Source organism: Leucoraja erinacea, chromosome 15 (assembly GCF_028641065.1).
Source record: "Leucoraja erinacea ecotype New England chromosome 15, Leri_hhj_1, whole genome shotgun sequence".
NCBI classification, from domain to species: domain Eukaryota; kingdom Metazoa; phylum Chordata; class Chondrichthyes; order Rajiformes; family Rajidae; genus Leucoraja; species Leucoraja erinaceus.
Genome location: NC_073391.1, coordinates 45,853,691 through 45,878,342, shown reverse-complemented (window position 1 = coordinate 45,878,342; position 24,652 = coordinate 45,853,691). Strand labels below are relative to the sequence as shown.

General features: G+C 48.5%; 3 protein-coding genes across 9 annotated transcripts in view; all 3 read right to left on the bottom strand.

The window, feature by feature from the left end:
• LOC129704305 (gastrula zinc finger protein XlCGF26.1-like) overlaps window positions 1–24,652 on the bottom strand; it is a 42,888-nt gene that overhangs the window by 2,683 nt on the left and 15,553 nt on the right. The window contains exons 1-2 of one of the 5 annotated variants that reach the window (XM_055647349.1): window positions 8,454–9,040; window positions 6,595–7,373 (exon numbers count right to left, since the gene is read on the bottom strand). The exons of 1 other annotated variant lie outside the window; for it this stretch is intronic. In XM_055647349.1, coding sequence (XP_055503324.1) covers window positions 6,595–7,314 — 720 coding nt within the window. In that variant the 5' untranslated portion in view covers window positions 7,315–7,373; window positions 8,454–9,040. Of the gene's footprint in view, window positions 1–3,733; window positions 4,352–6,594; window positions 7,374–8,453; window positions 9,041–24,652 lie in introns of those variants that run through there. 3 more of the 5 variants (XM_055647345.1, XM_055647344.1, XM_055647346.1) reach the window with 3 other exon arrangements.
• LOC129704316 (gastrula zinc finger protein XlCGF26.1-like) lies at window positions 15,970–19,738 on the bottom strand. 3 transcript variants are annotated; one of them, XM_055647372.1, is made up of 2 exons: window positions 19,037–19,738; window positions 15,970–17,638 (listed from the first exon to the last, which is right to left on the bottom strand). In XM_055647372.1, the coding sequence occupies exon 2, from the start codon at window positions 17,635–17,637 to the stop codon at window positions 16,273–16,275; it is 1,365 nt and encodes a 454-aa protein (XP_055503347.1). In that variant the 5' UTR covers window position 17,638; window positions 19,037–19,738; the 3' UTR covers window positions 15,970–16,272. The 3 variants fall into 3 exon arrangements, with proteins under 3 accessions (XP_055503347.1, XP_055503346.1, XP_055503348.1); XM_055647371.1 differs by having other exon boundaries at window positions 19,077–19,737; XM_055647373.1 differs by having other exon boundaries at window positions 19,267–19,737.
• Window positions 21,068–24,080, bottom strand: LOC129704335 (gastrula zinc finger protein XlCGF8.2DB-like). The gene is made up of 2 exons (XM_055647411.1): window positions 23,375–24,080; window positions 21,068–22,802 (listed from the first exon to the last, which is right to left on the bottom strand). Exon 2 carries the CDS (start codon window positions 22,792–22,794, stop codon window positions 21,817–21,819), a length of 978 nt encoding a protein of 325 aa, XP_055503386.1. The 5' UTR covers window positions 22,795–22,802; window positions 23,375–24,080; the 3' UTR covers window positions 21,068–21,816.

Below are 24,652 nucleotides of genomic sequence, written 5' to 3'. Positions count from 1 at the left end.
CAACCGGAAAGAAACACACCATCTGCATCTCATACCATATAACCATATAACAATTACAGCACGGAAACAGGCCATCTTGGCCCTACAAGTCCGTGCCGAACAACTTTTTTTCCCTTAGTCCCACCTTCCTGCACTCATACCATAACCCTCCATTCCCTTCTCATCCATATGCCTATCCAATTTATTTTTAAATTATACCAATGAACCTGCCTCCACCACTTCCACTGGAAGCTCATTCCACACCGCTACCACTCTCTGAGTAAAGAAGTTCCCCCTCATGTTACCCCTAAACCTCTGTCCATTAATTCTGAAGTCATGTCCTCTTGTTTGAATCTTCCCTATTCTCAAAGGGAAAAGATTGTCCACATCAACTCTGTCTATCCCTCTCATCATTTTAAAGACTTCTATCAAGTCCCCCCCCCTTAACCTTCTGCGCTCCAGAGAATAAAGACCTAACTTATTCAACCTATCTCTGTAACTTAGTTGTTGAAACCCAGGCAACATACATTTCCTTTCCGTCACCAGCTGACACAATTTCTTCTCCACCTAATGCGCCCACTGCCTTGCTCTGCTGCCACTAACATCTCCTTTATTGAAACATAGAAAATAGGTGCAGGATGAGGCCATTTGGCCCTTCGAGCCAGTACCGTCATTCATTGTGATCAACCCCAATCAATAACCCGTGCCTGCCGTCTCCCCATATCCCCTGATTCCACCGGCCCCTAGAGTTCTATCTAACTCTCTCTTAAATCCATCCAGTGACTTGGCCTCCACTGCCCTCTGTGGCAGGGAATTCCATAAATTCACAACTCTCTGGGTGAAAAAGTGTTTTCTCAACTCAGCCTTAAATGGCCTCCCCTTTATTCTAAGACTGTGGCCCCTGGTTCTGGACTCGCCCAATATTGGGAACATTCTTCCTGCATCCAGCTAATCCAGCCCTTTTATAATTGTATATGTTTCTGTAAAATTCCCCCCTCATCCTTCTTAACTCCAGTGAATACAAGCCTAGTCTTTTCAATCTTTCCTCATATGACAGTCCCGCCATCCCAGAGACAAATCCCGTGAACCTACGCTGCACTGCCTCAATCACAAGGATGTCCTTCCTCAAATTAGGAGACAAAAACTGTACACAATACTCCAGATGTGGTCTCACCAGAGCCCTACACAACTGCAGAAGAACCTCTTTACTCCTATACTGAAATCCTCTTGTTATGAAGGCCAACATTCCATTAGCTTTCTTCACTGCCTGCTGTACCTGCACCTTTCAGTGACCGGTGTACAAGGACACCCAGGTGTCTCTGTACCTCCCCCTTACCTAACCTAATCCCATTGAGATAATCTACCCCCAATTTTATGAACAATGTTAGTAAAAAACTCGGGAAATAATGAATCAAATTTACAGAGGATGGGATTTTTGAAATCATCAGGTAAATCTCTACCGGAATGTGTAAACATTTCACCGTTACCGCATCGGGTTTTCGAGGAGATGTAAATCAAAGAAAAAGTTCAAGCAAACAAGCAAGGATCCGCACAAGCGAACATCCAGAGTTTTATAAGTTACATGAATGATGTGGGCATGTGTATACACACACTGAACTTTTTTTTCTTCTCCCATTATGTACTATGTTTACATACTCTGTTGTGCTACAGCAAGTAAGAATTTCATTGCCCTATCTGGGACATATGACAATAAAACACTCTTGACAATGTACCTGGACTACAATCTCCTCCTTTCTGTTGGACCTGCATTATTCCACACTGGTTTCCCTGTGTTTAGCCCTTGCTGCACCCTACCAACAATGTCTGTTTGCCTCAGAGCTGCTTGTGTTTCTATTATTGCCTGCTTTGAGTTCTACTTTCTCCCTCTCGTTACACTTGGTACTAGATTACTAACCATTAATAGGTAAAGATCATTGTTTCAGACAAGGTAATTTTTGTATCTCTGGTGAAACATAGAAAATAGGTGCAGGAGTAGGCCATTCGGCCCTTCGAGCCTGCACCGCCATTCAATATGATCAAGGCTGATCATCCAACTCAGTATCCTGAACCTGCCATCTCTCCATACCCCCTGATCCCTTTAGCCACAAGGGCCACATCTAATTCCCTCTTAAATATAGCCAATGAACTGGCCTCAACTACCTTCTGTGGCAGGGAATTCCAGAGATGTTTTCCTCATCTCAGTCCTAAAAGATTTCCCCCTTATCCTTAAACTATGACCCCTTGTTCTGGACTTCCCCAACATCGGGAACAATCTTCCTGCATCTAGCCTGTCCAACCCCTTAAGAATTTTGTAAGTTTCTATAAGATTCCCCCCTCAATCTTCTAAATTCTAGCGAGTACAAGCCGAGTCTATCCAGTCTTTCTTCATATGAAAGTCCTGACATCCCAGGAATCAGTCTGGAAATATGACATCACACTGTAACAGCCAGGCTGAAAGTTAGCTGGGGGAACATGCCATCTTCTGTCTGTTCATTGACTGTGGTGGGCCCAGTGGACAGTAGGTGCCCTTCTTCTGACCAAATGTTATTCCGATACGCTGTATCCTTTTTAGTCGTACAGTGATACAGTGTGGAAACAGGCCCTTCGCTCAACTTGCCCACACTGGCCAACATGTTCCAGCTACACTAGTCCCACCTACCAGCATTTGGTCCATATCCCTCCAAATCCATCCTATCTTTGTACCCGTCTAACTGCCTCTTAAATGTTGGGATAGTCCCAGCTTCAACTAACTCCTCTGGCAGCTTGTTCCATTCACCCTCCACCCTTTGTGTGAAAAGGTACCTCTCAGATTCCTATTAAATCTTTTCCCCTTCACCTTGAACCTGTGGTCCTCGATTCCCCAAGCAAGAGATTCTGTGCATCTACCCGATTTATTCCTCTCATGATTTTATACACCTCTATAAGATCACCCGTCATCCTCGTGCGAATCAAAGGAATAGAGACCCAGCTTACTTTAGCTCTGACCCTCTAGTCCTGGAAACATCCTCGTAAATCTTCTCTGAACCCTTTCAAGCTTGACAATATCTTTCCTATAACATGGTGCCCAGAACCGAGCACAATGCGGTCTCGGCAAAGTCTTATACAACTGCAACATGACCTCTCAACTGCTAGACTCAGGCTTTGAGTAAACCAGTATCAGCACGTCCTCGTATGCACTGATCACTCTCTGGTAGAAAAGGAATCCAAATACCCTCTTTGGATCCACAGTGAAGCGCTGATGTGCTATATGCGACTGTGCCTTTGCGGTTGCAGCTCCCAGACTGTGGAACAGCATCCCTCTTCCCATCAGTACTGCCCCCTCCATCGACTCCTTTAAGTCGAGACTTAAAACTCATCTTTATCTCAAGACTTTCTTGACGTCCTCTGAGTGAGGGCTATATGTATGTATTTATGTATATACTTAAATTTATGAACCACTGTTGTATAACGTTAGTACCTCCACCAATGTAAAGCACTTTGGCCAACGAGAGTTGTTTTTTAAATGTGCTGTATGAATAAAAGTGACTTGACTCGACTATCCATGGCCGCTATTTTACCCAGCGTCCACAGCGAGCCAGAAACGTGTCTATCCGTGCACGGTGCCGTCGATGCACCAGGCCACCGATTCTCCCCGCAGACGGGGGCCGGGGCCTCGGCCCTGACTGATCCCGCGCCCGGATCCCCGCTCCCACCCGCCGCCGACCCCCCGGAGTCTTTTGAAGCAATAAAGGAACTGCAGGTGTTGGTTTTATACCAAAGTAAGTCGCACATTGCAGGACTGAGGCAGCGGTTCAGGCAGCGTCTCTGCACCGGCTGCGTTCCTCCTGCACTTTGTTGTAAAGCAGCATCTGCAGTTCCTCGCCTCCACTGATCAGACTCTCCAGACGGCAGCGAGATCCTCAAAACGCTCTGCGGTTCGGCAGTGAATCCCCGGGGTCCGCACCGATTCTCCCCGCAGCCGGGGGCCGCTCCTCAGGCCGGGGCCTCGGTGCTGACTGATCCCGCGCCCGGATCCCCGCTCCTACCCGCCGCCGATCCTCCGGAGTCTTTTGTCCACGGACCGCATGCGCGCCTTGGGTCTCTCCGCGCCTGCGCGCTTGGTATCGCCTGCAACATAGGGCGAGTTCTGAAGCGCGGATGTTTCTGGGTAAAAACGACGCCATGGAAATAATCTGAAATCACCGGCTCAACTGTTTCCCAACGGACGGCAGCCACTTGGTCTTTTTGTGCGGAGACCCGGGAGACAATTTAACACAGCTAGCCCCCTCAAGCGACACGATGACTTATTTGTGCAAATTAAAACACATCGAAGGGGTGAGAATTTTGAACTGTAATATTGTGGTTCTGCAACAATTGTGATCCAAAGAAAACACGTGCGTCAGGCAATGGCGGAGAGGAGGACGGTGAGTAAGATGCGAAAAAAATCATAGCGATATATGGTAGTGTTTTTCTAAAATGTATTTACAACGTAGACAGGAAGTGGTCAAGATGAGACTTTAGAAATAGTATAGATAGATTAGAAAATGATCACAAATGCATCCATGATTTCTGGGGCCATAATCCATAAGAACCCTGGGATGCAGACCATCAAGCCCTGGGGATTTATCAGCCTTCAGTCCACCCAACACTATTTCCTGTCTAATGTGAATTTCTTTCAGTTCCTCCGTCACCCTAGATCCTCTGGCCACTAGTACATCAGGATGATTGTTTGTGTCTTCCTTAGTGAAGACAGATCCAAAGTACCTGTTCAACTCGTCTGCCATTTCCTTGTTCCTCATAATAAATTCACTTTTTTCAGTCTTGAAGGGTCCAACTATGGTCTTAACTAATTTTTTCCTCTTCACATGCCCAAAGAAGCTTGTACTATCCTCCTTTTATATTCTTGGCTAGCTTACCTTCGTACTTCATCCTTTCTACCCATATTGCCTTTTTAGTTATCTTCTGTTGCTCCACAGTCAGAAATGCACAACAGAGGATATACATCCTGCAGCAGCTGAGGAAACACATCCTGTCACAGACAATGATGGTCCAGTTTTACGCTACCATCATAGAGTCTGTCCTCACCTTCTCCATTATGGTCTGGTTTGGCTCAGTCCCCAAGCATAACACCGGCAGGAGTAGGCCATTCGCCTTCGAGCCTGTACCGCCGATCATGGCTGAGAATGTCCCGTACCTGCCTTCTCTGCAACCCTCTGATCCCCCCACATTAACATCTAACTCCCTCTTGTACACTGCAAACCCTCTGTGGCAGGAGTTCCAGAGAGTGTGGAAAAAAAGATCCTCATCTCGGTTTTGATCCCCCTTATCCCCCTTGTCCTGGACTTCCCAAGCATCTAGCCTGTCCAACCCCTTAAGAATTTTGTAAGTTTCTATAAGATCCCCTCTCAATCTCCTAAATTCTAGAGATATAAAAACAACTTCATAAGACAGTCCTTTTCTGGTGAAACTTCCTTTCACGAGCAGTAGGTCTACTCAACAGCCAAAAGCACGCAATACTCCAGGTGTTTCAAAAGTCAAAAGTACCTCCCTTTATTGTCAAATTCAGAACATACCATTCGCTTCTGAACTGAGAATTTTGTGCAACCTTCCCCCATTAACGAACTGTATACTGCAATGCCAGGAAATGAGTGGGTAAAACATATCCCTCCCACCCTGGCCACAAACTCTTTGAAGTACTTCCCTCTGGGAGGCGACTCTGGACTATCAAAGTCACCACAACCAGATATAAAAACAACTTTTTTTCCACGAGCAGTAGGTCTACTCAACAGCCAAAAGCCTCTTTTTCAAAAGTCAAAGTATCCTTTTTGTCTCAAAATTCCTTGCCTTGCAGTCCCTCTGCACTGAGGCGATCCAACATACAATTCCAAATTTAACATCCACCACTGGGCCCGCGGCCGAGGCACCTCCTCACTGAAGCCGGAGGCAAAAGCTTAAAGTCTTTGTCTCGGAACGCCGCTGAGGCGAGCCCCGATATTCCACGGGCCCGCCGCCGCCGGAAGCCGGACCGCCACAGCTCCGAGTCGGGCCAGCTCCGCCACCGTTAGGCCTCAGCGCAGACGGAGGATACGACAAGAAAATATCGCATCCCCCCGAAGGAAGAGACCAAAAATATGTTTTTCTCCCCCCCCCCCCCCCCACAGCCTAATCAACTAATCAACTAAAATGAACTAAAACAGGACAAAAGAAAAGAAAAAATAGACGGACTGCAGGCGAGCCGCAGCTACTAAGGCAGTGCCGCCACTCTGGTACTTTATTTTCACGTTTCAATTATAATGTTTTATTTTTAATTGACTGTGTATCGTGTTTTATCCTTTTGCGAGCAAAGCACCAAGGCAAATTCCTTGTATGTAAACTTTCAACGTCTTTCTTCCCATAGAACATAAAATAAAGATCTTTTTAACAACTGAAAGATAATGGTTTGAAGGACCCCAACTGTGCCCAGTGACCTTGTGCTGATGTGTTGATTGTTCAGATAATTCAGTCAATTCCCACACACTAACCAGGTGAATGCCCTCTCCCCTGTGTGAAATCTCTCGTTGGTCGGCAGGTTAAAATGTACAAGTGAGGCCTACCCTCCTACCCACAGTTGGGAGAGGCCTCTGGTTTCTCCATGGCGTGAACCTGCTGGTGGGTCACCAGGTGGGAAAATTGTGTGAATCCCTTCCCACACTGAGAACAGATGAACAGTCTCTCCCCGGTGTGAATTCTCTGGTGCATAATCATGTTGAACAAACGAGTGAATTCCTTCCCACACTCAGAACAGGCGAACGGCCTCTCCCCAGTGTGAACCTGCTGGTGTCTCAGTAGGTCAGATGATTGAATGAATCCCTTCCCGCAATCAGAACAGATGAACGGCCTCTCTCCGGTGTGGACTTGCTGGTGCCTCTTCAGCTGGCATGCACGGGAGAAGTCTTTCCCACAATCAGGACAGGCAAATGGCTTCTCCTGAGTGTGAATCCGTTGATGTGTCACCAGGTGGGGAGATTGAGTGAATCCTTGCCCACACACAGCGCAGGTGAACGGCCTCTCCCCAGTGTGGACTCGCTGGTGGGTTATCATGTTGGCTAACTGAGTGAATCCTTGCCCACACTCGGAACAAGTGAACGGCCTCTCCCCAGTGTGAACTCTCATATGTGTTATCATATTGGACATACGAGTGAATCCCTTCCCGCACTCAGAACAGATGAACGGCCTCGCCCCGGTGTGAATATGCTGGTGCCTCTTCAGGTTGCTTGCTTGAGTGAATCCTTTCCCACAATCGGGACAGACAAATGGTTTCTCCACAGCGAGAACTTGCTGGTGGGCCATCAGGTGAGAAGGTTGAGTGAATCGCATTCAGGTACTGATGAACTGAACCAGTTTGAGATTCCCTTTCACAAATCCACTGCTTGTTCCTGTAAAAAGAGTTTACAATAAATATTATAGAAACACAAAAAGCTGGGGTAACTCAGCAGGACAGGCAGCATCTATGGAGACAAGGAATGGGTGATGTTTTGGGTCAAGGCACCGCTTCAGACTCATTTACTTAAACATTAATAGGCAAAGATCAGTGTTTTAGACGAAGCAATTCATGTCTCTATGCTGAGACACAAAAGTAAAAACATTAGCAAATTTGCAGATGACACAAAGCTGGGTGGCAGGGGGAACTGTGAGGAAGATGCTATGAGGATGCAGGGTGACTTTGACAGGTTGGGTGAGTGGGCAGATGCAGTTTAATGTGGATAAATGTGAGGTTATCCACTTTGGTGGTAAAAACTGGAAGGCAGATTATGATCTGAATGGTGGCGTTGGGAAAAGGGGAAGTACAACGAGATCTGGGTGTCCTTATTCATCAGTCACCGAAAGTAAGCATGCAGGTACAGCAGGCAGGGAAGAAAGTGAATGGCATTTTGGCCTTCATAGCAACAGGAGTTGAGTATAGGAGCAAAGAGGTCCTTCTGCTATTGTACAGGGCCCTAGTGAGACCACACCTGGAGTATTGTGTGCAGTTTTGGTCTCCAAATTTAAGGAAGGACATTCTTGCTATTGAGGGACTGCAGCGTAGGTTCATGAGATTAATTCCCAGGATGGCGGGACTGGCATATATTGATAGAATGGAGCGGCTGGGCTTGTATACTCTGGAATTTTGAAGGATGAGAGGATATCTTATTGAAACCTATGACAGGGCTGCTAACTCTCACGCATTGAGTGTGACAGTCACGCATTTCACAAAATTATCGCGGTCTCACGCTGATCATAAATTTCTTCACGCTCAAAAATCTGCAGGTGCTGGAAGTTCAAAATAAAGCAAAGATTGTTTTAGTGGTGAGTAAAACCCATGAGGGGAATATAAGGTGAATGCATGGTCTTTTTCCCGGGATATGTGATTCAAGAACTAGAGGGTATTGGTTTAAAGCAGGGCTGTCAAACTACTGGCCCGCGGGATGATTTGGGGGGACAAACAGCCGGTCGACTATCAATGGCCGCCTCTTTACCCACAACCCCTAATGAGGCAGAAACCGGTCTATGCGTCATCGTGCAGCCGATGCGCATGCGCCACCAGGGCCAGATGCCGCCAGCACCGTGTCCCCGGGGACCGCACCGATTCTCCCCGCAACCGGGGGCCGCTCCTCAGGCCGGGGCCTCGGTGCTGACTGATCCCGCGCCCGGATCCCCGCTCCTACCCGCCGCCGATCCTCCGGAGTCTTTTTTCCGCGGACCGCATGCGCGCCTTGGCCGCACCACTTCCGGGCTCTCCGCGCCTGCGCGCTCGGTATCGCCTTCAACATAGGGCGAGTTCTGCGGCGCGGAGGTTTCTGGGTAAGATGGGCGCCATGGAACTGTTCGGATATTAATGGCTCTGCGTTTCCCAAACAGCCACTCGATTCTCTTGTGTGGAGTCTCAGCATACAAGCGATATGTTGACTTATTGGTGAAAGTCAAAACATTTCATGGCGTGGGAAATTTTAACAAAAACTGCCGTGGTTCTGCAACAGTTTTGATCCTAAGAAAACGTGAGCAAGACTTGAACATTATTGTGTCGAGGGAAAGGTAGTTAAGGGACCATTAAATCATGGCTGATCTATTCCCCCCCCCCCCCCCCCCTCAACTCCATTCTGCAGCCTTCTCCCCTTAACCCATTTGCAATATCAATCCTTCCCAGAGTATAGTAGCAGATTTTTGTATAGTTCAAGAGATTACTACCTCTCCAAGAATGTCGTAATACGCATGTAAGCTCTCAATGAGACCTTCAGAGCTTCTTCACAGATAAATCTTCATAACACAGTCTTTTGATTAATAGTTTCTTTCTTGTTGAAGAAAAACAATAAGCTATACATCCAACCTTATACTCTGACTCGTACACTTTAACCTTCGTCAAACTCCAGCATATCGCTTAAACATTAGAAAACTCCTCGTGTCTCGGTTAAACGTCACATGGTCGAAGAGTTAACCTTCCCATGTGAGTACAAAACTAAACAAAAAAATTAAGCTTCTCCATAAAACACGCCCTAGAATACGTAATAAATCCCACCCACATAATAACGGGCAGTCTAAAATTTAAAGACATATGCCATAATTAATGACACACAAAATAAGCCAAATGGCCACTACACAGAGCTCTTTCATAGATAAAGTCTATGTAATTGCAACAAAATTATTTTTGTTACAAGCTAAAAATATTAAAGAAACAGTGGCAGGGAGCAGCTGGGCCGAACGGCCTCTCCACGCGTGTTGAGTGCGTTGCAGACAGACTAAAGGACCTGTGATACATGGTTTACAACATAACTGGTCATTGGTTGCCCTCTCCCCTCCCTGATGGACATCTACACCTCCCGCTGCCTTAGCAGGGCAAAGAAGATCACCAAAGACAGCTCCCATCCTGCGTTTGGACTGTTCGACCTGCTGCCCTCTGGAAGGCGCTATAGGTGCATCAAATCCAGGACAAACAGACTCAGGAATAGCTGCTTCCCGAGAATTATATCTACCATAAATTCAAATCCACACATGCACTGACTACACCGCCCAACACGGACTTCCATCTGTATATATGTATATATGTATGTAGCGCCGTAGAATTTGTGCACCTATTTCCCCCCCCCCATCTCCCTTCTGTTTTGTTTTTCTGTTTCTTGTTTTTTGTGTAAAATTGTATGTATGCACTGAGTACGAGCAGCTTTCAGTTTCACTGTACATGTATAGTGACAATAAATGGCATATATATATATAACTCATTTATTTGTCACAGACCCAGAATATTAACCCTCCAGCTCAGCTATAGCAATTCTTAACATCAGCAAAACCATAACTGTGCCCAGTCACCAGGGCTCAGCCCTGGAGGTGATGAGCAGCAGCAGAAACCAGAGTTGAACACCAACAGACAATTGTGTACTTGAAATTGGATTTAACAACTGTGATGATTAAACAGTGGACAGACAGCTCATTTAAACTTTCTCCACAGTGTGAACTCATTGGTGTTTTACTAAGGAGGGTAACTGAGTGAATCCCTTTCCATAGGTAGGACAGATGAACGGTTTCTCCCCAGTGTGCACCCGCTGGGGGGCCACCAAATTGGTAGAGTTAGTGAATCCCTTCCCACATACCGAACAAGTGAACGGCCTCTCCCCAGTGTGAATTTGCTGGTGTGATTGTTGCTCATGTAGTTGACTAAATCCCTTCTCACACACAGAACAAGTGGACGGCCTCTTCCAAATATGAATTAGCTGGTGCCTCATCAGATGGCTAGATTGAGTGAATGCCTTCCCACAATCGGGACAGGCAAATGGTTTCTTTCCAGTGTGAACTCGCTCATGTCTTTTAAGGTCGGACACCACAGTGAATCCCTTCCCACACACAGAACAAGTGAACGGCCTCTCCCCAGTATGAATTCGCAGGTGTGACTGTAGCTGAGATAAACGTATAAATCCCTTCCCACACTCGAAACAGGCAAACGGCCTCTCCCCGGTGTGTATTCTCTGGTGTTTCACTAACATGTGCGATTCAGTGAACCCCTTCCCGCATTCAGAGCAGGTGAATGGCCTCTCCCCTGTGTGAATTCGCTGATGTCTCATTAAGGCAGCGGCAGAAATGAAACCCTTCCCACAATCAGAGCAAGTGAATGGCCTCTCACCGCTGTGACTGTGCTGATGTGTTATCATGGAGGACAACTGAGTAAATCCCTTCCCACACTCAGAGCAGGTGTACGGCCTCTCCCCGCTGTGGATTAGCTGGTGCCTCCTTAGATGGCCAACTTGAGTGAATGCTTTCCCACAATCGGGACAGGCAAATGGTTTATTTCCAGTGTGAATCCGTTGGTGGATCACCAGACTGGAAGACTTAGTGAATCCAATCCCACACTCTGAGCAGGTGAACGGCCTCTCCCCGGTGTGAACTCGCTGGTGTATCCGCAGCTCAGATGATTGAATGAATCCCTTCCCGCACTCAGAACAGGTGTGCGGCCTCTCCCCTGTATGAATTTTCTGGTGCCTCATCAGATGGCTAGATTGAGTGAAAGCCTTCCCACAATCACGACAGGCAAATGGTTTCTTTCCAGTGTGAACTCGCTCATGTCTTTGAAGGTGCAACAACCCAGTGAATCCCTTCCCACACACAGAACAAGTGAACGGCCTCACCCCAGTGTGAATTCGCTGATGTGACTGTAGCTGAGATAAATATATAAATCCTTTCCCACACTCGAAACAGGTAAGCGGCCTCTCCTCGGTGTGCATTCTCTGGTGTCTCACTAACATATACGATTCAGTGAACCCCTTCCCGCATTCAGAGCAGGTGAATGGCCTCTCCCCTGTGTGAATTAGCTGGTGTTTCATTAAGACAGCGGCAGAAATAAAACCCTTCCCACAATCAGAGCAAGTGAATGGCCTCTCACCGCTGTGACTTTGCTGATGTGTTATCATGTAGGAGAAACGAGTAAATCCCTTCCCACATTCAGAGCAGGTGTAGGGCTTCTCCCCGGTGTGAATTAGCTGGTGCCTCCTCAGATGGCCAGCTTGAGTGAATGCTTTCCCACAATCGGGACAGGCAAATGGTTTATTTCCAGTATGAATCCGTTGGTGGATCACCAGACTGGAAGACTTAGTGAATCCATTCCCACACTCTGAGCAGGTGAATGGCCTCTCCCCGGTGTGAACTCGCTGGTGTATCCGCAGCTCAGATGATTGAATGAATCCCTTCCCGCACTCAGAACAGATGAATGGCCTCTCTCCGGTGTGCACTCGCTGGTGTATCAGCAGCTGAGATGGGTGAATGAATCCCTTCCCACACTCAGAACAGACGAACGGCCTCTCTCCGGTGTGAATTTGCTGGTGTTTCTTCAGGTTGTTTGCTTGAGTGAATCCTTTCCCACAATCGGGAGAGACAAATGGTTTCTCCACAGCGAGAACTTGCTGGTGGGCCATCAGGTGCGAAGGTTGAGTGAATCGCACTCGGGTACTGATGAACTGAACCAGTTTGAGGTTCCCTTTCACAAATCCACTGCTTGTTCCTGTAAAAATAGTTTACAATAAACACCAAATAGACACAAAAAGCTGGAGTAACTCAGCGGAACAGCAACATCTATGGAGAGAAGGAAAGGGTGACGTTTTGGGTCAAGGCAATTCTTCAGACTCATTTACTTAAACATTAATAGGTAAAGATCAGTGTTTTAGACGAGGCAATTTGTGTTTCTATGCTAAGACACACCATCGCACTGCAACGGTGCGGCCAAAAGTAAATAGGGGGAACAAGCCCTCATTTTCGGCCTGGGCTCAAAGTCAAATTTGCTGACTTATTTCTGTCTGCAATACAGCGGGTCAGGCAGCATCTCTAGCACTGTCTGTCACATTTTTGTAAGCCAGCATCGATAATACTTTGTATCTCCGGATCAGACCCTCTGGAGGGCAGGGAGGTAGAGGTCAGCGCTTCCAAACATGCTCTGTGAATCGGCAGTGAAGTGCCGGAATGTTACCCATGGCTGCCTCTTTACCCACCACCCCTCATGCAGGTACAGCAGGCAATGAAGAAAGCGAGTGGCTTGTTATCCTTCATAACAATAGGAGTTGAGTATAGGAGCAAAGAGGTCCTCCTGCAGTTGTACAGGACCCGAGTGAGACCACACCTGGAGTATTGTGTGCAGTTTTGGTCTCCAAACTTGAGGAAGGACATTCTTGCGTTGAGGGAGTGCAGCAAAGGTTTAATTCCTGGGATGGCGGGACTGTCCTATGTTGATAGGTTGGAGCGGCTGAGCCTGTATACTCTGTAATTTAGAAGGATGGGAGGGGATCTGATTGGAGTATATAAGATTATTAAGGGTTTGGATACGCTAGAGGCAGGAAACATGTTCCCAATGTTGAGGGAGTCCAGAACCAGGGGCCACACACAGTTTAAGAATAAGGTGTAAGCCATTTAGAACGGAGACGAGGAAACACGTTTTCTCACAGAGAGTGGTGAGTCTGTGGAATTCTCTGCCTCAGAGGGCGGTGGAGGCAGATTCTCTGGATGCTTTCAAGAGAGAGCTAGATAGGGCTCTTAAAAATAGTGGAGTCAGGGGATATGGGGAGAAGGCAGGAACGGGGTACTGATTGGGGCTGATCAGCCATGATCACATTGAATGGCGGTGCTGGCTCGAAGGGCCGAATGGCCTACTCCTGCACCTATTGTTTATTGAGGCAAAAACGTCATCGTGCAGCCGATGCGCATGCGCCACCAGGGCCATCCGCCGCCAGGTACGTCACTAACGGGCCGCACCGATTCTCCCCGCAGCCGGGGGCCGCTCCTCAGGCCGGGGCCTCGGTGCTGACTGATCCCGCGCCCGGATCCCCGCTCCTACCCGCCGCCGATCCTCCGGAGTCTTTTGTCCACGGACCGCATGCGCGCCTTGGCCGCACCCACTTCCGGGTCTCACCGCGCCTGCGCGCTGGGTATCTGGCCTGCAACATAGGGCGAATTATGGGGCGCGGAGGTTTCTGGGTAAAGAGGGCGCCATGGAAGTGACATGAAATCACCGACTCGGCGTTCCCCAATTTCCTTCGCTCCATAGATGCTGCCTCACCCGGTGAGTTTCTCCAACATTTTGCGTCTACGTTTGATTTTACCAGCACCAACACTGCAGTTCTTTCTTAATCATTTAATTAATTAAACATCCGCGGAGCCTGGGATCTTTCGCAGCGATCGCCAGTGTTGGAGCTCCGACCAGCGCGGCCTGTGGACTTCGGGAGCCGCGGTCTCTGGTAACATAGAAACATAGAAATTAGGTGCAGGAGTAGGCCATTCGGCCCTTCGAGCCTGCACCGCCATTCAATATGGTCCATGGCTGATCATCCAACTCAGTATCCCGTACCTGCCTTCTCTCCATACCCCCTGATCCCCTTAGCCACAAGGGCCACATCTAACTCCCTCTGAAATATAGCCAATGAACTGGCCTCAACTACCCTCTGTGGCAGAGAGTTCCAGAGATTCACCACTCTCTGCGTGAAAAAAGTTCTTCTCATCTCGGTTTTAAAGGATTTCCCTTTATCCTTAAGCTGTGACCCCTTGTCCTGGACTTCCCTAACATCGGGAACAATCTTCCTGCATCTAGCCTGTCCAACAACCCCTTAAGAATTTTGTAAGTTTCTATAAGATCCCCTCTCAATCTTCTAAATTCTAGAGAGTATAAACCAAGTCTATCCAGTCTTTCTTCATAAGACAGTACTGACATCCCAGGAATCAGTCTGGTGAACCGTCTCTGCACTCCCTCTATGGCAATCATTTAATGTCCTTCCTCAGCCGCAGCGGTCTCTGGTAGCAAGCATCCGTTCCAGACACTCCAAGCCGCTGAGAGTGTTCTTCGGATACCGGAGCTCCATCATCCGGCGAGAGGGTCTGAAACATCGGGCCGCCGCCGCGGTGACTGCGGAGGCCTCAATAGGCCCGACCATGGGTGAACAAGAGGAAGAGGACTGGACTTTGCTGCCTTCTCTCACAGTGGGAACCATTGTGGGGGGATGTTTTTATGTTAAATTCTTTAATGTTGTGTTTTATTATTATTGGTGTGCGCAAATGGCAACTCAAATTTCACTACACTAATAGGTGTATGTGACAATAAATGTCCTTTGTCCATTGTCCGCAGTGGGTGTACGGAGTTTGTACGAGTTAGTGCCCGGATAGTGTTAGTGCGGGGATCGCTGGTCGGTGCGGTCTCGGTGGGCCGAAGGGCCTGTTTCCTTGCTGTATCTCAAAGCTAAACTATTACAAATCAAGGCGTGAATAGTTGTCACAGTGGTACAACATCGCACAGAGCCAAGTTTTGATTCCCTTGCAGGTTTCGCAAGATCATGAGTGATAGGAGCAGTACTATGCCATTTGGCCTAACAAATGAACTCTGTCATGGCTGATCTCTCCCTCCTAACCCCATTCTCCTGCCTTCTACCTATAATATGTGACACCCATACTAATCAACAAACTATCTAAGATAGACACAAAAAGCTGGAATAACTCAGTGGGACAAGCAGCATCCCCGGAGAGGGAATGTGTGACGTTTCGCGTCAAGACCCGTCAATCTACCTATCTCCACATCCACTCTATCCAAGCCTCTCACTATTCTGGACGTTGCATTGAAGTCCCCCCTCATTCTTCTAAACTTCAGCGAGAAGAGGCCCAGTGCTGTCAAACGCTCCTCTGTGTCCTCCGGTTCCCTTCCACATCCCGAAGAAGTATGGGATTAAATATTAATTGGTCACTATAAATTCCCTTTGTATGTAGACATTGGACGCAAAGGAGAGATAACATGGAATTAGTTTATCGTTTATGGGTGATCTATAGTAGGCCTGAACTCGGTGAGCCAAAGGGCCTCTTTCCAAGTTTTATTTTCCAATCAAATAGAGATGAATAACAGACATTTACTTAATAGGAAGCTGAGAAAACAGAGATAAAGGATATACAAGAATATTCCAACTGAGTGGTGGAAGATAAAATACTGGCAGGGACCAGATGGGCCGAACAACCTCCCCATGTACTTTGCAGGCAGATGACACAGGGTTTACAACAGAACACATTTATTTGTCACAGACTCAGGATATTAAATTCCAGTCCAGTTAATCAAGTTACTGACATCAGTACAAACTTTGCCCAGGGACCAGGGTTCAGTCCTATGTGTGACAAACATCAGCACTGACATCAAAATAAAAAATGTATTTCAACTTTCCACTCAGTGTGAAACAGCTGGTGTGCCAATAGCCCAGATATTCAAATGCATCCCTTCCAAGGCACAAGACAGGTGAATGGCTTCTCCCCAGCATTAATTCTCTGGTTGGTCACCAGGTTAGATTTACCAATGAAATCCTACCCACAGTTGGAAGAGGCAAATGATTTACGCACCCTGTGAATTCGGAGATGGGTCCGCAGGTTGGAAGAATGAGCGAATCCCTTCCCACACCCAGAGCAGATGAACGGCCTCTCCCCGGTGTGAATTCGTTCGTGTATCTTTAGCCCACATAATTTAGGATATCCCTTCCCACACACAGAACACGTGAACGGTCTCTCCCCAGTGTGAATTCGCTTGTGTGTTTGTAGCCATGAAAAATATTGAAATCCCTTCCCACACACAGAACAGGTGAATAGCCTGTCCAGAGTGTGAATCTTCTGGTGAGCCAGTAATGCATTTGATTGTCTGAATCCCATCCCACACGCAGAGCAGGTGAATGGCTTCTCTTCGGTGTGAATACTGAAGTGCCTCAGTAACTGAGATGAATTGGCGAATCCTTTCCCACACTCAGAGCAGATGAATGGCCTCACCCCACTGTGAGTTAGCTGGTGCCTCTTCAGTCTGCTTGCTAGAGTAAATCCCTTCCCACACTCACAACAGGTGAACAGTCCCTCCCCGGTGTGAATTCTCTGGTGGATTGTCATGCTGGATAAGCGAGTGAATCCCTTCCCACACTTAGAACAGGTGAACGGCCTGTCCCCATTGTGAACCTGCTGGTGTCTCAGTAGCTGAGTGGATTGATTGAATCCCTTCCCACACTCACAACAGGTGAACAGTCCCTCCACGCTGTGAATTCGTTGATGGGTCTCCAGGGTGGAAGATTGAGTGAATCCCTTCCCACCCTCAGAGCAGGTGAATGGCCTCTCCCTGGTGTGAGTTAGCTGGTGCCTCTTCAGGTGGTATGCATGAATGAATCCCTTCCCACACTCACAACAGGTGAACGGCCTGTCCCGAGTGTGAACCTGCTGGTGCCTCAGTAGATCAGTGGATTGAATGTATCCCTTCCCGCACTCAGAACATATGAACGGCCTCTCTCCGGTGTGGAGTCGCTGGTGCATTTGGAGGTTGTTTGCTCGAGAGAATGACTTCCTACAATCGGGACAGGCAAATGGTTTCTCTCCAGTGTGAATCCGTTGGTGGGCCACCAGACTGGAAGAATTAGTGAACCTCTTTGCACACTCGAAGCAGGTGTGAATTTGCTGGTGTCCCTTCAGATGGCTTGCTTGAGTGGATCCATTCCCACAATCGGAACAGGCAAGTGGTTTCACCACAGTTTCATCTTGCTGGTGGGCCACCTGGTGGGAAGATTGAGTGAATCCCTGCCCACACTGCGAGCTGGTGAATAATTTATCCATGCTGTGAACTATCTGGCGTCTGGTCGGCTCAGTTGACACAGTGACTCCGTTTGAGAATCCCGTTAACAAATGCTCTGCCTGTTCCATCCTGTAAAAAGAAGTTACAATAAAATTAAATAGGTAAAGATCAGTGTTTCAGACAAGGTGATTTTTGTCTCTGTGGTGAAATATGCAGTGACAGCGAGACTAAGAGTAAGCTGGGTGAACAAGCCCTCATCTTCTGGCTGGGCTCAACATCAAATTCGCCAACTTTCTGTCTTCATTAGACAAACTGCTGAAGTATCGCAGCGATTAGGCAGCATCTCTGGAGAATATGGAGAGTCAGCACAGAGAAGCTCCAACTCCAGACCAACTCTGCCCATCCCACTGGGCCAACCGACAGCTCCGGACTGACAGGACACTGGCCCGGAGGAGTGGCTACCCAATAGTCAATAGTCTATTTAATTGTCATTTGGACCCCTGGAGGTCCAAATGAAATGCCGTTTCTGCAGCCATACATTACACACAAATAGACCCCAGACACAACATAATTACATTTTACATAAACATCCATCACATAGCTGTGATGGAAGGCCAAAAAAAACTTATCTCTCCACTGCACTCTGGGCCCCCCCCCCCATGGATGAAACCCCCCCCCCCCGTTACACATGTCAGTCAAAGTCAAAGCCCCCGGCTGGCGATGGCGATTGTCCCGCGGCCATTAAAGCCACGCCGTGTGGTGCGAGGTCGCACACCGGGTCTTGGTGTTAAAGACCCCGGTGTGCGCTCGCAGAGTCCCGCGGCCATTCCAAGCCGCGCGGGGCAGTGGTGTTAGGCCCCGCTCCAGGAGCTCTTCGACCCCGCAACTCGGGCGGGAGAAGTCGCCGTTGCAGGAGCCCCGAAAAGCGGTCTCCCTCCAGGAATCCGCGGGCTCCCGGTGCCGCCGTCCACAGACCCGCAGCAGCAGCCTCCGAATCGGCAGCAGCAGCAGCAGCAGCAGCAGCGCTCCTCCACCGCTCCACCCGCTCCGGTCTCGGCCAGCTCCGCGACGGCGACGGTGAGTCGTATCACCAGAGTCCCCGGTCTCTTCCTGTTGGAGGCCGCTCCTCGTTGCGGCCCCAACGACAACTGAGACCCGACGAGAAAAAGTTGGGTCTCCAGTGCAGGGAGAGATTCAAAAGTGGCCCCCCCTCCCTCCCAATAACCCCACCCCCCCCCCCCCACACACACACCCCAACATAAAATCACAAAAAACTACATTGTCCACACAGAGACAAAAAATAAAAACGCGGACAGGCTGCAGAGGCCGCTGCTGACCAGAGTCGCGCCGCCTACCGGATCTCACACCGGATCTCAAGGCCCACAGCCAGCGTGCCCCGTCAGTCCGGAGCAAGCACCTCCCCTGCCAGTCCAGGACCACCACGGACAGGAGACCCTAGAGGGGATGGGGACGGCCCTGCAGCAAACTACAGCACCGGAGACCTGGGCCCAATGGCCCTGTCTTTACCCACAACACCCCGCGAGCCAGAAACCGGTCTATCCGTCACCGTGCAATCCTTGCGCATGCGTCGCCTGGTTCGGCCGCCGTCAGCAGCGTCACTGATGATCGGGAAGGACCGGCAGGTGACGGGCCACCGTGTCCCCGGGGGCCGCACCGATTCTCCCCGCAGCCGGGGGCCGCTCCTCAGGCCGGGGCCTCGGTGCTGACTGATCCCGCGCCCGGATCCCCGCTCCTACCCGCCGCCGATCCTCCGGAGTCTTTTGTCCGCATGCGTGCCTTGACCGCACCACTTCCGGGTTTCCGCGCCTGCGCGCTTGGTATCGCCTGCAACATAGGGAGATTTCTGGGGCGCTGAGGTTTCTGGGTAAGAAAGGCGCCATGGACATGATCTGAAATTACTAATCTCAGCCTTTGACCGAAACGGCCACTTGATCTTATTTTGGGGCGTCTCAGCAGACAATTTTACACGGTAAGCTCTCTCAAGCGATATGTTGAATTATTTGTGAAAATCAAATCATTTCACGGGGTGGAAAATTTCAAGTAAATCGCTGTGGTTTTGCAACAGTTGTGATCCTATGAAAATAGATTGTAGACAAAAATGCTGGAGAAACTTAGCGAGTGAGGCAGTATCTATGGAGCGAAGGAATAGGTGAGTTTTGGGTCGAGTCCCTTCTTCAGACCTAGGAAAACGTGTGTTATAAATCTGGAGAACATTATTGTATTGAAGGAAAGGTGATTAAAGGTCGAGACAGTTTTTATGATTCGCATTTTCAATCTTTCCCAGATTGATGGCAGTAAACTCCACAACTGTAATGCCATTGGACATCACGGGTGGGTGATCATACTCTGGGGGGAATAAAGATACAAGACGCTGGAGTAATTTAATAGGTATATCAACATGGAAACATAGAAATTAGGTGCAGGAGTAGGCCATTCGAGTCTGCACCGCCATTCAATATGATCATGGCTGATCATCCAACTCAGTATCCTGTACCAGCCTTCTCTCCATACCCCCTGATCCCTTTAGCCACATCTAACTCCCTCTTAAATATAGCCAATGAACTGGCCTCAACTACCTTCTTTGACAGAGAATTCCAGAGATTCGCCACTCTCTGTGTGAAATTTTTTTTCTCATCTAGGTCCTAAAAGAGTAAAAGATTTCCCCCTTAAACTGTACCCCTTGTTCTGGACTTCCCCAACATCGGGAATAATCTTCCTGTATCTAGCCTGTCCATCCCCTTAAGAATTTTGTAAGTTTCTATAAGATCCCCCCTCAATCTTCTAAATTCTAGCGAGACATCTTTGGTGATGTCTAGATTCAGGACCTTTCGTATGACTGAATGCGTTACTCCAGCACTTTGTGTTTTTTTTTTGGTAATCCAGCACCCGCCATTCCTGGTATCTACTCATCAGAGTTGCTGGTGGAGTTCCGTGTTTGCAATTCCAAACGCACTCTGTATTTGTCGGAGTGAAGGGCCGGTGTGATACCCATGGCTGCCGATTTATCCAGAACTCTCTGCGAGGCAGAGAGCAGTCAATCCATCACCATGTAATCCATGTCTGGGATAGGTACTGCCTGCCCCTGGTTAATGGTAGCTCGGCAATGGTAATGCCATTTAACACTCAGGGCATATTATCATAAAGAAACAGGTTCAGGAGGAGCTAGCACTGTCCAACATAGGACGAGTTCTAAGACCTGGAGGTTTCTGGTTAAGGAGGGGCACCGTGAAAATGATCTGAAATCACCGGCTCAGCGATCCCCAATAACTAACGGCCACTTTGTAATTTTAGGCGGAGAGGGGGCATATAATGTAACACAGCAACTTCTCATAAACTATGTGGTCGGTCGATAACTTGTGAAAATCATTACACTTATCAAACTCATGAACCGATGACAGTTATCACCTCCACTTCCCAGAGGACAAAGAAATACAAGGACATTGTAAACATAAGAGGAGTCATCACAGTAGAAAGACTGGCGGTGACCAGATGTAACAAATGGCCTCTCTATGTACATTGCATGCAGAGAAACACGGGTTTCACAACATAACTCATTTATTTGTCACAGATCCAAGATATTAAATCACAGCAGTTAAATGAATTACTAACAACAGCAGAACATGCCCAAAATGTGCCCGGTGACCAAGATTTGGTCCTGGATGTGATGAATATTGGCAGTAACTTCAGAGTCGAACACTCTGTGGACTTACAGCTGGATTCAGAAACTACGAAGGTTAAACACCAAACCAGAAACGTATTTTTACTGCCCCTCCATGTATAAAATCATGAGAGGAATAGATTGGGTAAAAGTACAGAGTCTCTTGCCCGGTTTAGGTGAATCGAGGACCAGAGGATATCGGTTTAGGTGAAGGGGAAAATGTTTAATAGGAATCTGAGGGATAACTTATTCACACAAAGGGTGGTGGGTGTATGGAACAAGCTGCCAGAGGAGGTAGTTGAGGCTGGGACTATCCCAACGTAATCAGAAACTGTTAGACAGATACATGGATAGGACAGGTTGGGAGGGATATGGACCAAACGCAGGCAGGTGGGACTAATGTAGCTGGGACATGTTGGCTGGTGAGGGCGAGTCAGGTTAAGGGCATGTTTCCACTCTGTATCGTTCTATGACTACCCACCTCCCCCACTCTCACCATGTAAACGAGTTGGTTTGTCAATATCTCAAATAATCAAGTGGAACCCTTCGCACACACGAAACAAGTGAATGCCATGGCTCCATTGTTAAATATCTGGTGTTTCACCAGTTTACATTCATCAGTGAAACGCTATCCACAGTTGGGAGAAGCAAATGGTTGCTCCACAGCGTGAACTCGCTGGTGGGTCTTCAGGGTGTAAGATCGTCCAAATCCTTTCCCACACTCAGAGCAGGTGAACGGCTTCTCTCCGGTGTGAATTCTCTGATGTGTTATCATGCTGGTCGACTGAGTGAATCGCTTGCCACAATAAGAGCAGGTGAATGGCCTCTCTCCAGTGTGAGTTCTCTGGTGGTTCGCTAATGCAACTGAATGAAAGAATCGCTTGCTACACACAGAGCAGGTGTGTGGCCTCTCTCCGGTGTGAACCATCTGGTGTCTTAACAACGCAGATGAATGAGTAAATCCCTTCCCACACTGAGAACAGGTGAATGGCCTCTCCCCAGTGTGAAGTAGCAGGTGCCTCTTCAGGTTACTTGTTTGAATGAATCCCTTCCCGCACACAGAACAAGTGAATGGCCTCTCGCCGGTGTGAATCTTCTGGTGTGCCATTAATGCAGTTGATTGAGCGAATCCTTTCCCACAATCAGAACAGGCGAATGGCCTCTCCCCAGTGTGAATTCTCTGGTGGTTCACTAATGCCACCGAATGAAGGAATCCCTTGTTACACACAGGGCAGGTGTACGGCCTATCACCTGTGTGGATCATCTGGTGTCTCAACAATGCAGATGAATTAGTGAATCCCTTCCCGCACTCCGAGCAGGTGAATGGTCTCTCTCCAGTGTGAAGCCGCTGGTGTCTCTTCAGGTGCCAGGATTGAGTGAATCCCTTCCCACAATCTGGACAGGCAAATGGTTTACTCACAGCGTGATCTTGGTGGAGAGTCACCAGGTGGGAAGATTGGCTGAATCCCTGCCCTGCCTCAGACGTGGTGAACAATTTCTCCATGCTGGCCCTCGTCGGCTCAGCTGACACAATCAATCCCTCCCACGCGTTGAGGTGCTGTTCAGCTGAACAAACTTGAGATTTTGGTTCACAAATACTCTGCATGTCTTATCCTGTAAAAAGAGGATCCAATAAAAGTAACAGTTAAATATCACTCCCATGGCTATCTGGACTACACTTCTTCCCAGGTACAGAAAAAAGCTGGAGAAACTCAGACTGAAGAAGGGTTTCGGTCTGAGTTGCCTATTTCCTTCACTCCTTAGATGCACCCGCTGAGTTTCTCCAGCTTTTTTTTGTACCTTCGATTTTCCAGCATCTGCAGTTCCTTCTTATACATTTCTTCCCACCCTGCTTCCTGTAAGGACTCTATCCCCTACTCCCAATTCCTCCGTCTACACTGCACCTGCATCCAGAATGAGATGTTTCAGACCAGGGCCTAATTCTTTAGGGAACGGGGTTTCCCCTCTTCTATTATAGATGAGGCTCTCACCAGAGTACTTCTTTATCCTGCAGCTCCGCTATCACTCCCCATCCTCCCCCTCCCCTCTACTCGTAACAAGGACAGAGTCCCCCTTGTCCTCAACTTCCGTCGCATAAAACATATAATCCTCCCACATTTTTGCCACCTCCAAAGGGATCCCGCCACATCTTCCCACTCCCGCCCGCGGACCCCGCTCATACTTACCGCCGACCCTCCGGAGTCTTTAGGGAGAACAAAGAACGGCAGATGCTTGTTTACCAAACAAAGTCACCAAGTGCAGGATTTACGCAACGGGTCAGGCAGCATCCCTGGAGAACATGAATAGGTGATTGTTCGGGTCGGACCCTTCCTCTCACCGGTCAATCCGTGCATTCGATGAATTCACGCCGCCAGGGTCGTCCGACCGGCTGCATTACTCCAACGCTTTGTGCATTTTCTTACATCTACTGACTTACATCTACTGACCAGTCTCCAGTGAGCAGGGAGATCCAGCTTTGCGCTCCAAAAAACGCTCTGCGGTTCGGCAATGAAGCAATGGCCGCCTCTTTGCCCACAAGCCCCCGGGAGCGAGAAACCGGTCTATCCGTCACCGTTTAAGAAAGAACTGCAGATGCCGGTAAAATCGACGGTAGACACAACATGCTGGAGGTGCATTTTATTGGGCGAAGGAATTGGCGACGTTTCGGGTCGAGACCCTCCTTCAGAACATCCGTCACCGTGCATTCGATGCGCTCACGCCGCCGGGGACCGCACCGATTCTCCCCGCAGCCGGGGGCCGCTCCTCAGGCCGGGGCCTCGGTGCTGACTGATCCCGCGCCCGGATCCCCGCTCCTACCCGCCGCCGATCCTCCGGAGTCTTTTGTCCACGGACCGCATGATCGCCTTGGCCGCACGGCGCCTGCGCGCTTGGTGTCGCCTGCAACATAGGGCGAGTTCCAGCGCGCGGAGGTTTCTGGGTAAAGAAGGCGCCATGGAAATCAAAGATCCTCTATAACAGTGGTTCTCAAATGATCTGCAAATAAGGGGGGCAATTGAGCGGACTCAGCTGGGTCGCCGTATTTTTTTTTTCCATGTAGTTTATGTTTCAGAATTTTGACTTTTTAAATGAAAGAATTATATAAACACATGGGGGGGGGGGGGGCATCAGGATTTTAGAGGTGTTTAGATGGGGCATGGCCAAAAAAAGGTTGGGAACCACTGCTCTATAATCTTTGATGGAAATTATCTGAAATCACCGGCTCAGCATTCGCCGTCTTTTCATGGGAAATAAACGAAAGAATTATAAACCAGGGCATGGACACAAGTTGTCACAGTGGCACAGCTGCTGGTGCTGCTGCAAAACCACAGGTAAGTTTTAATGCTCTCCCTGTGACCTTGCGGGTTTCATAAGATCATTCAATTCAACTTTATTGTCATTGCACAGATACAAGTATGGGTACAACGAAATGCAGTTTAGCGTCAGTCCGTAGTAATAGTGCAATA

Coding starts and splice junctions, on each gene's coding strand:
- LOC129704316 (XM_055647372.1), bottom strand. CDS start 17,637: ATGGAACAGGCAGAGCATTTGTTAACGGGATTCTCAAACGGAGTCACT.
- LOC129704335 (XM_055647411.1), bottom strand. CDS start 22,794: ATGCAGAGTATTTGTGAACCAAAATCTCAAGTTTGTTCAGCTGAACAG.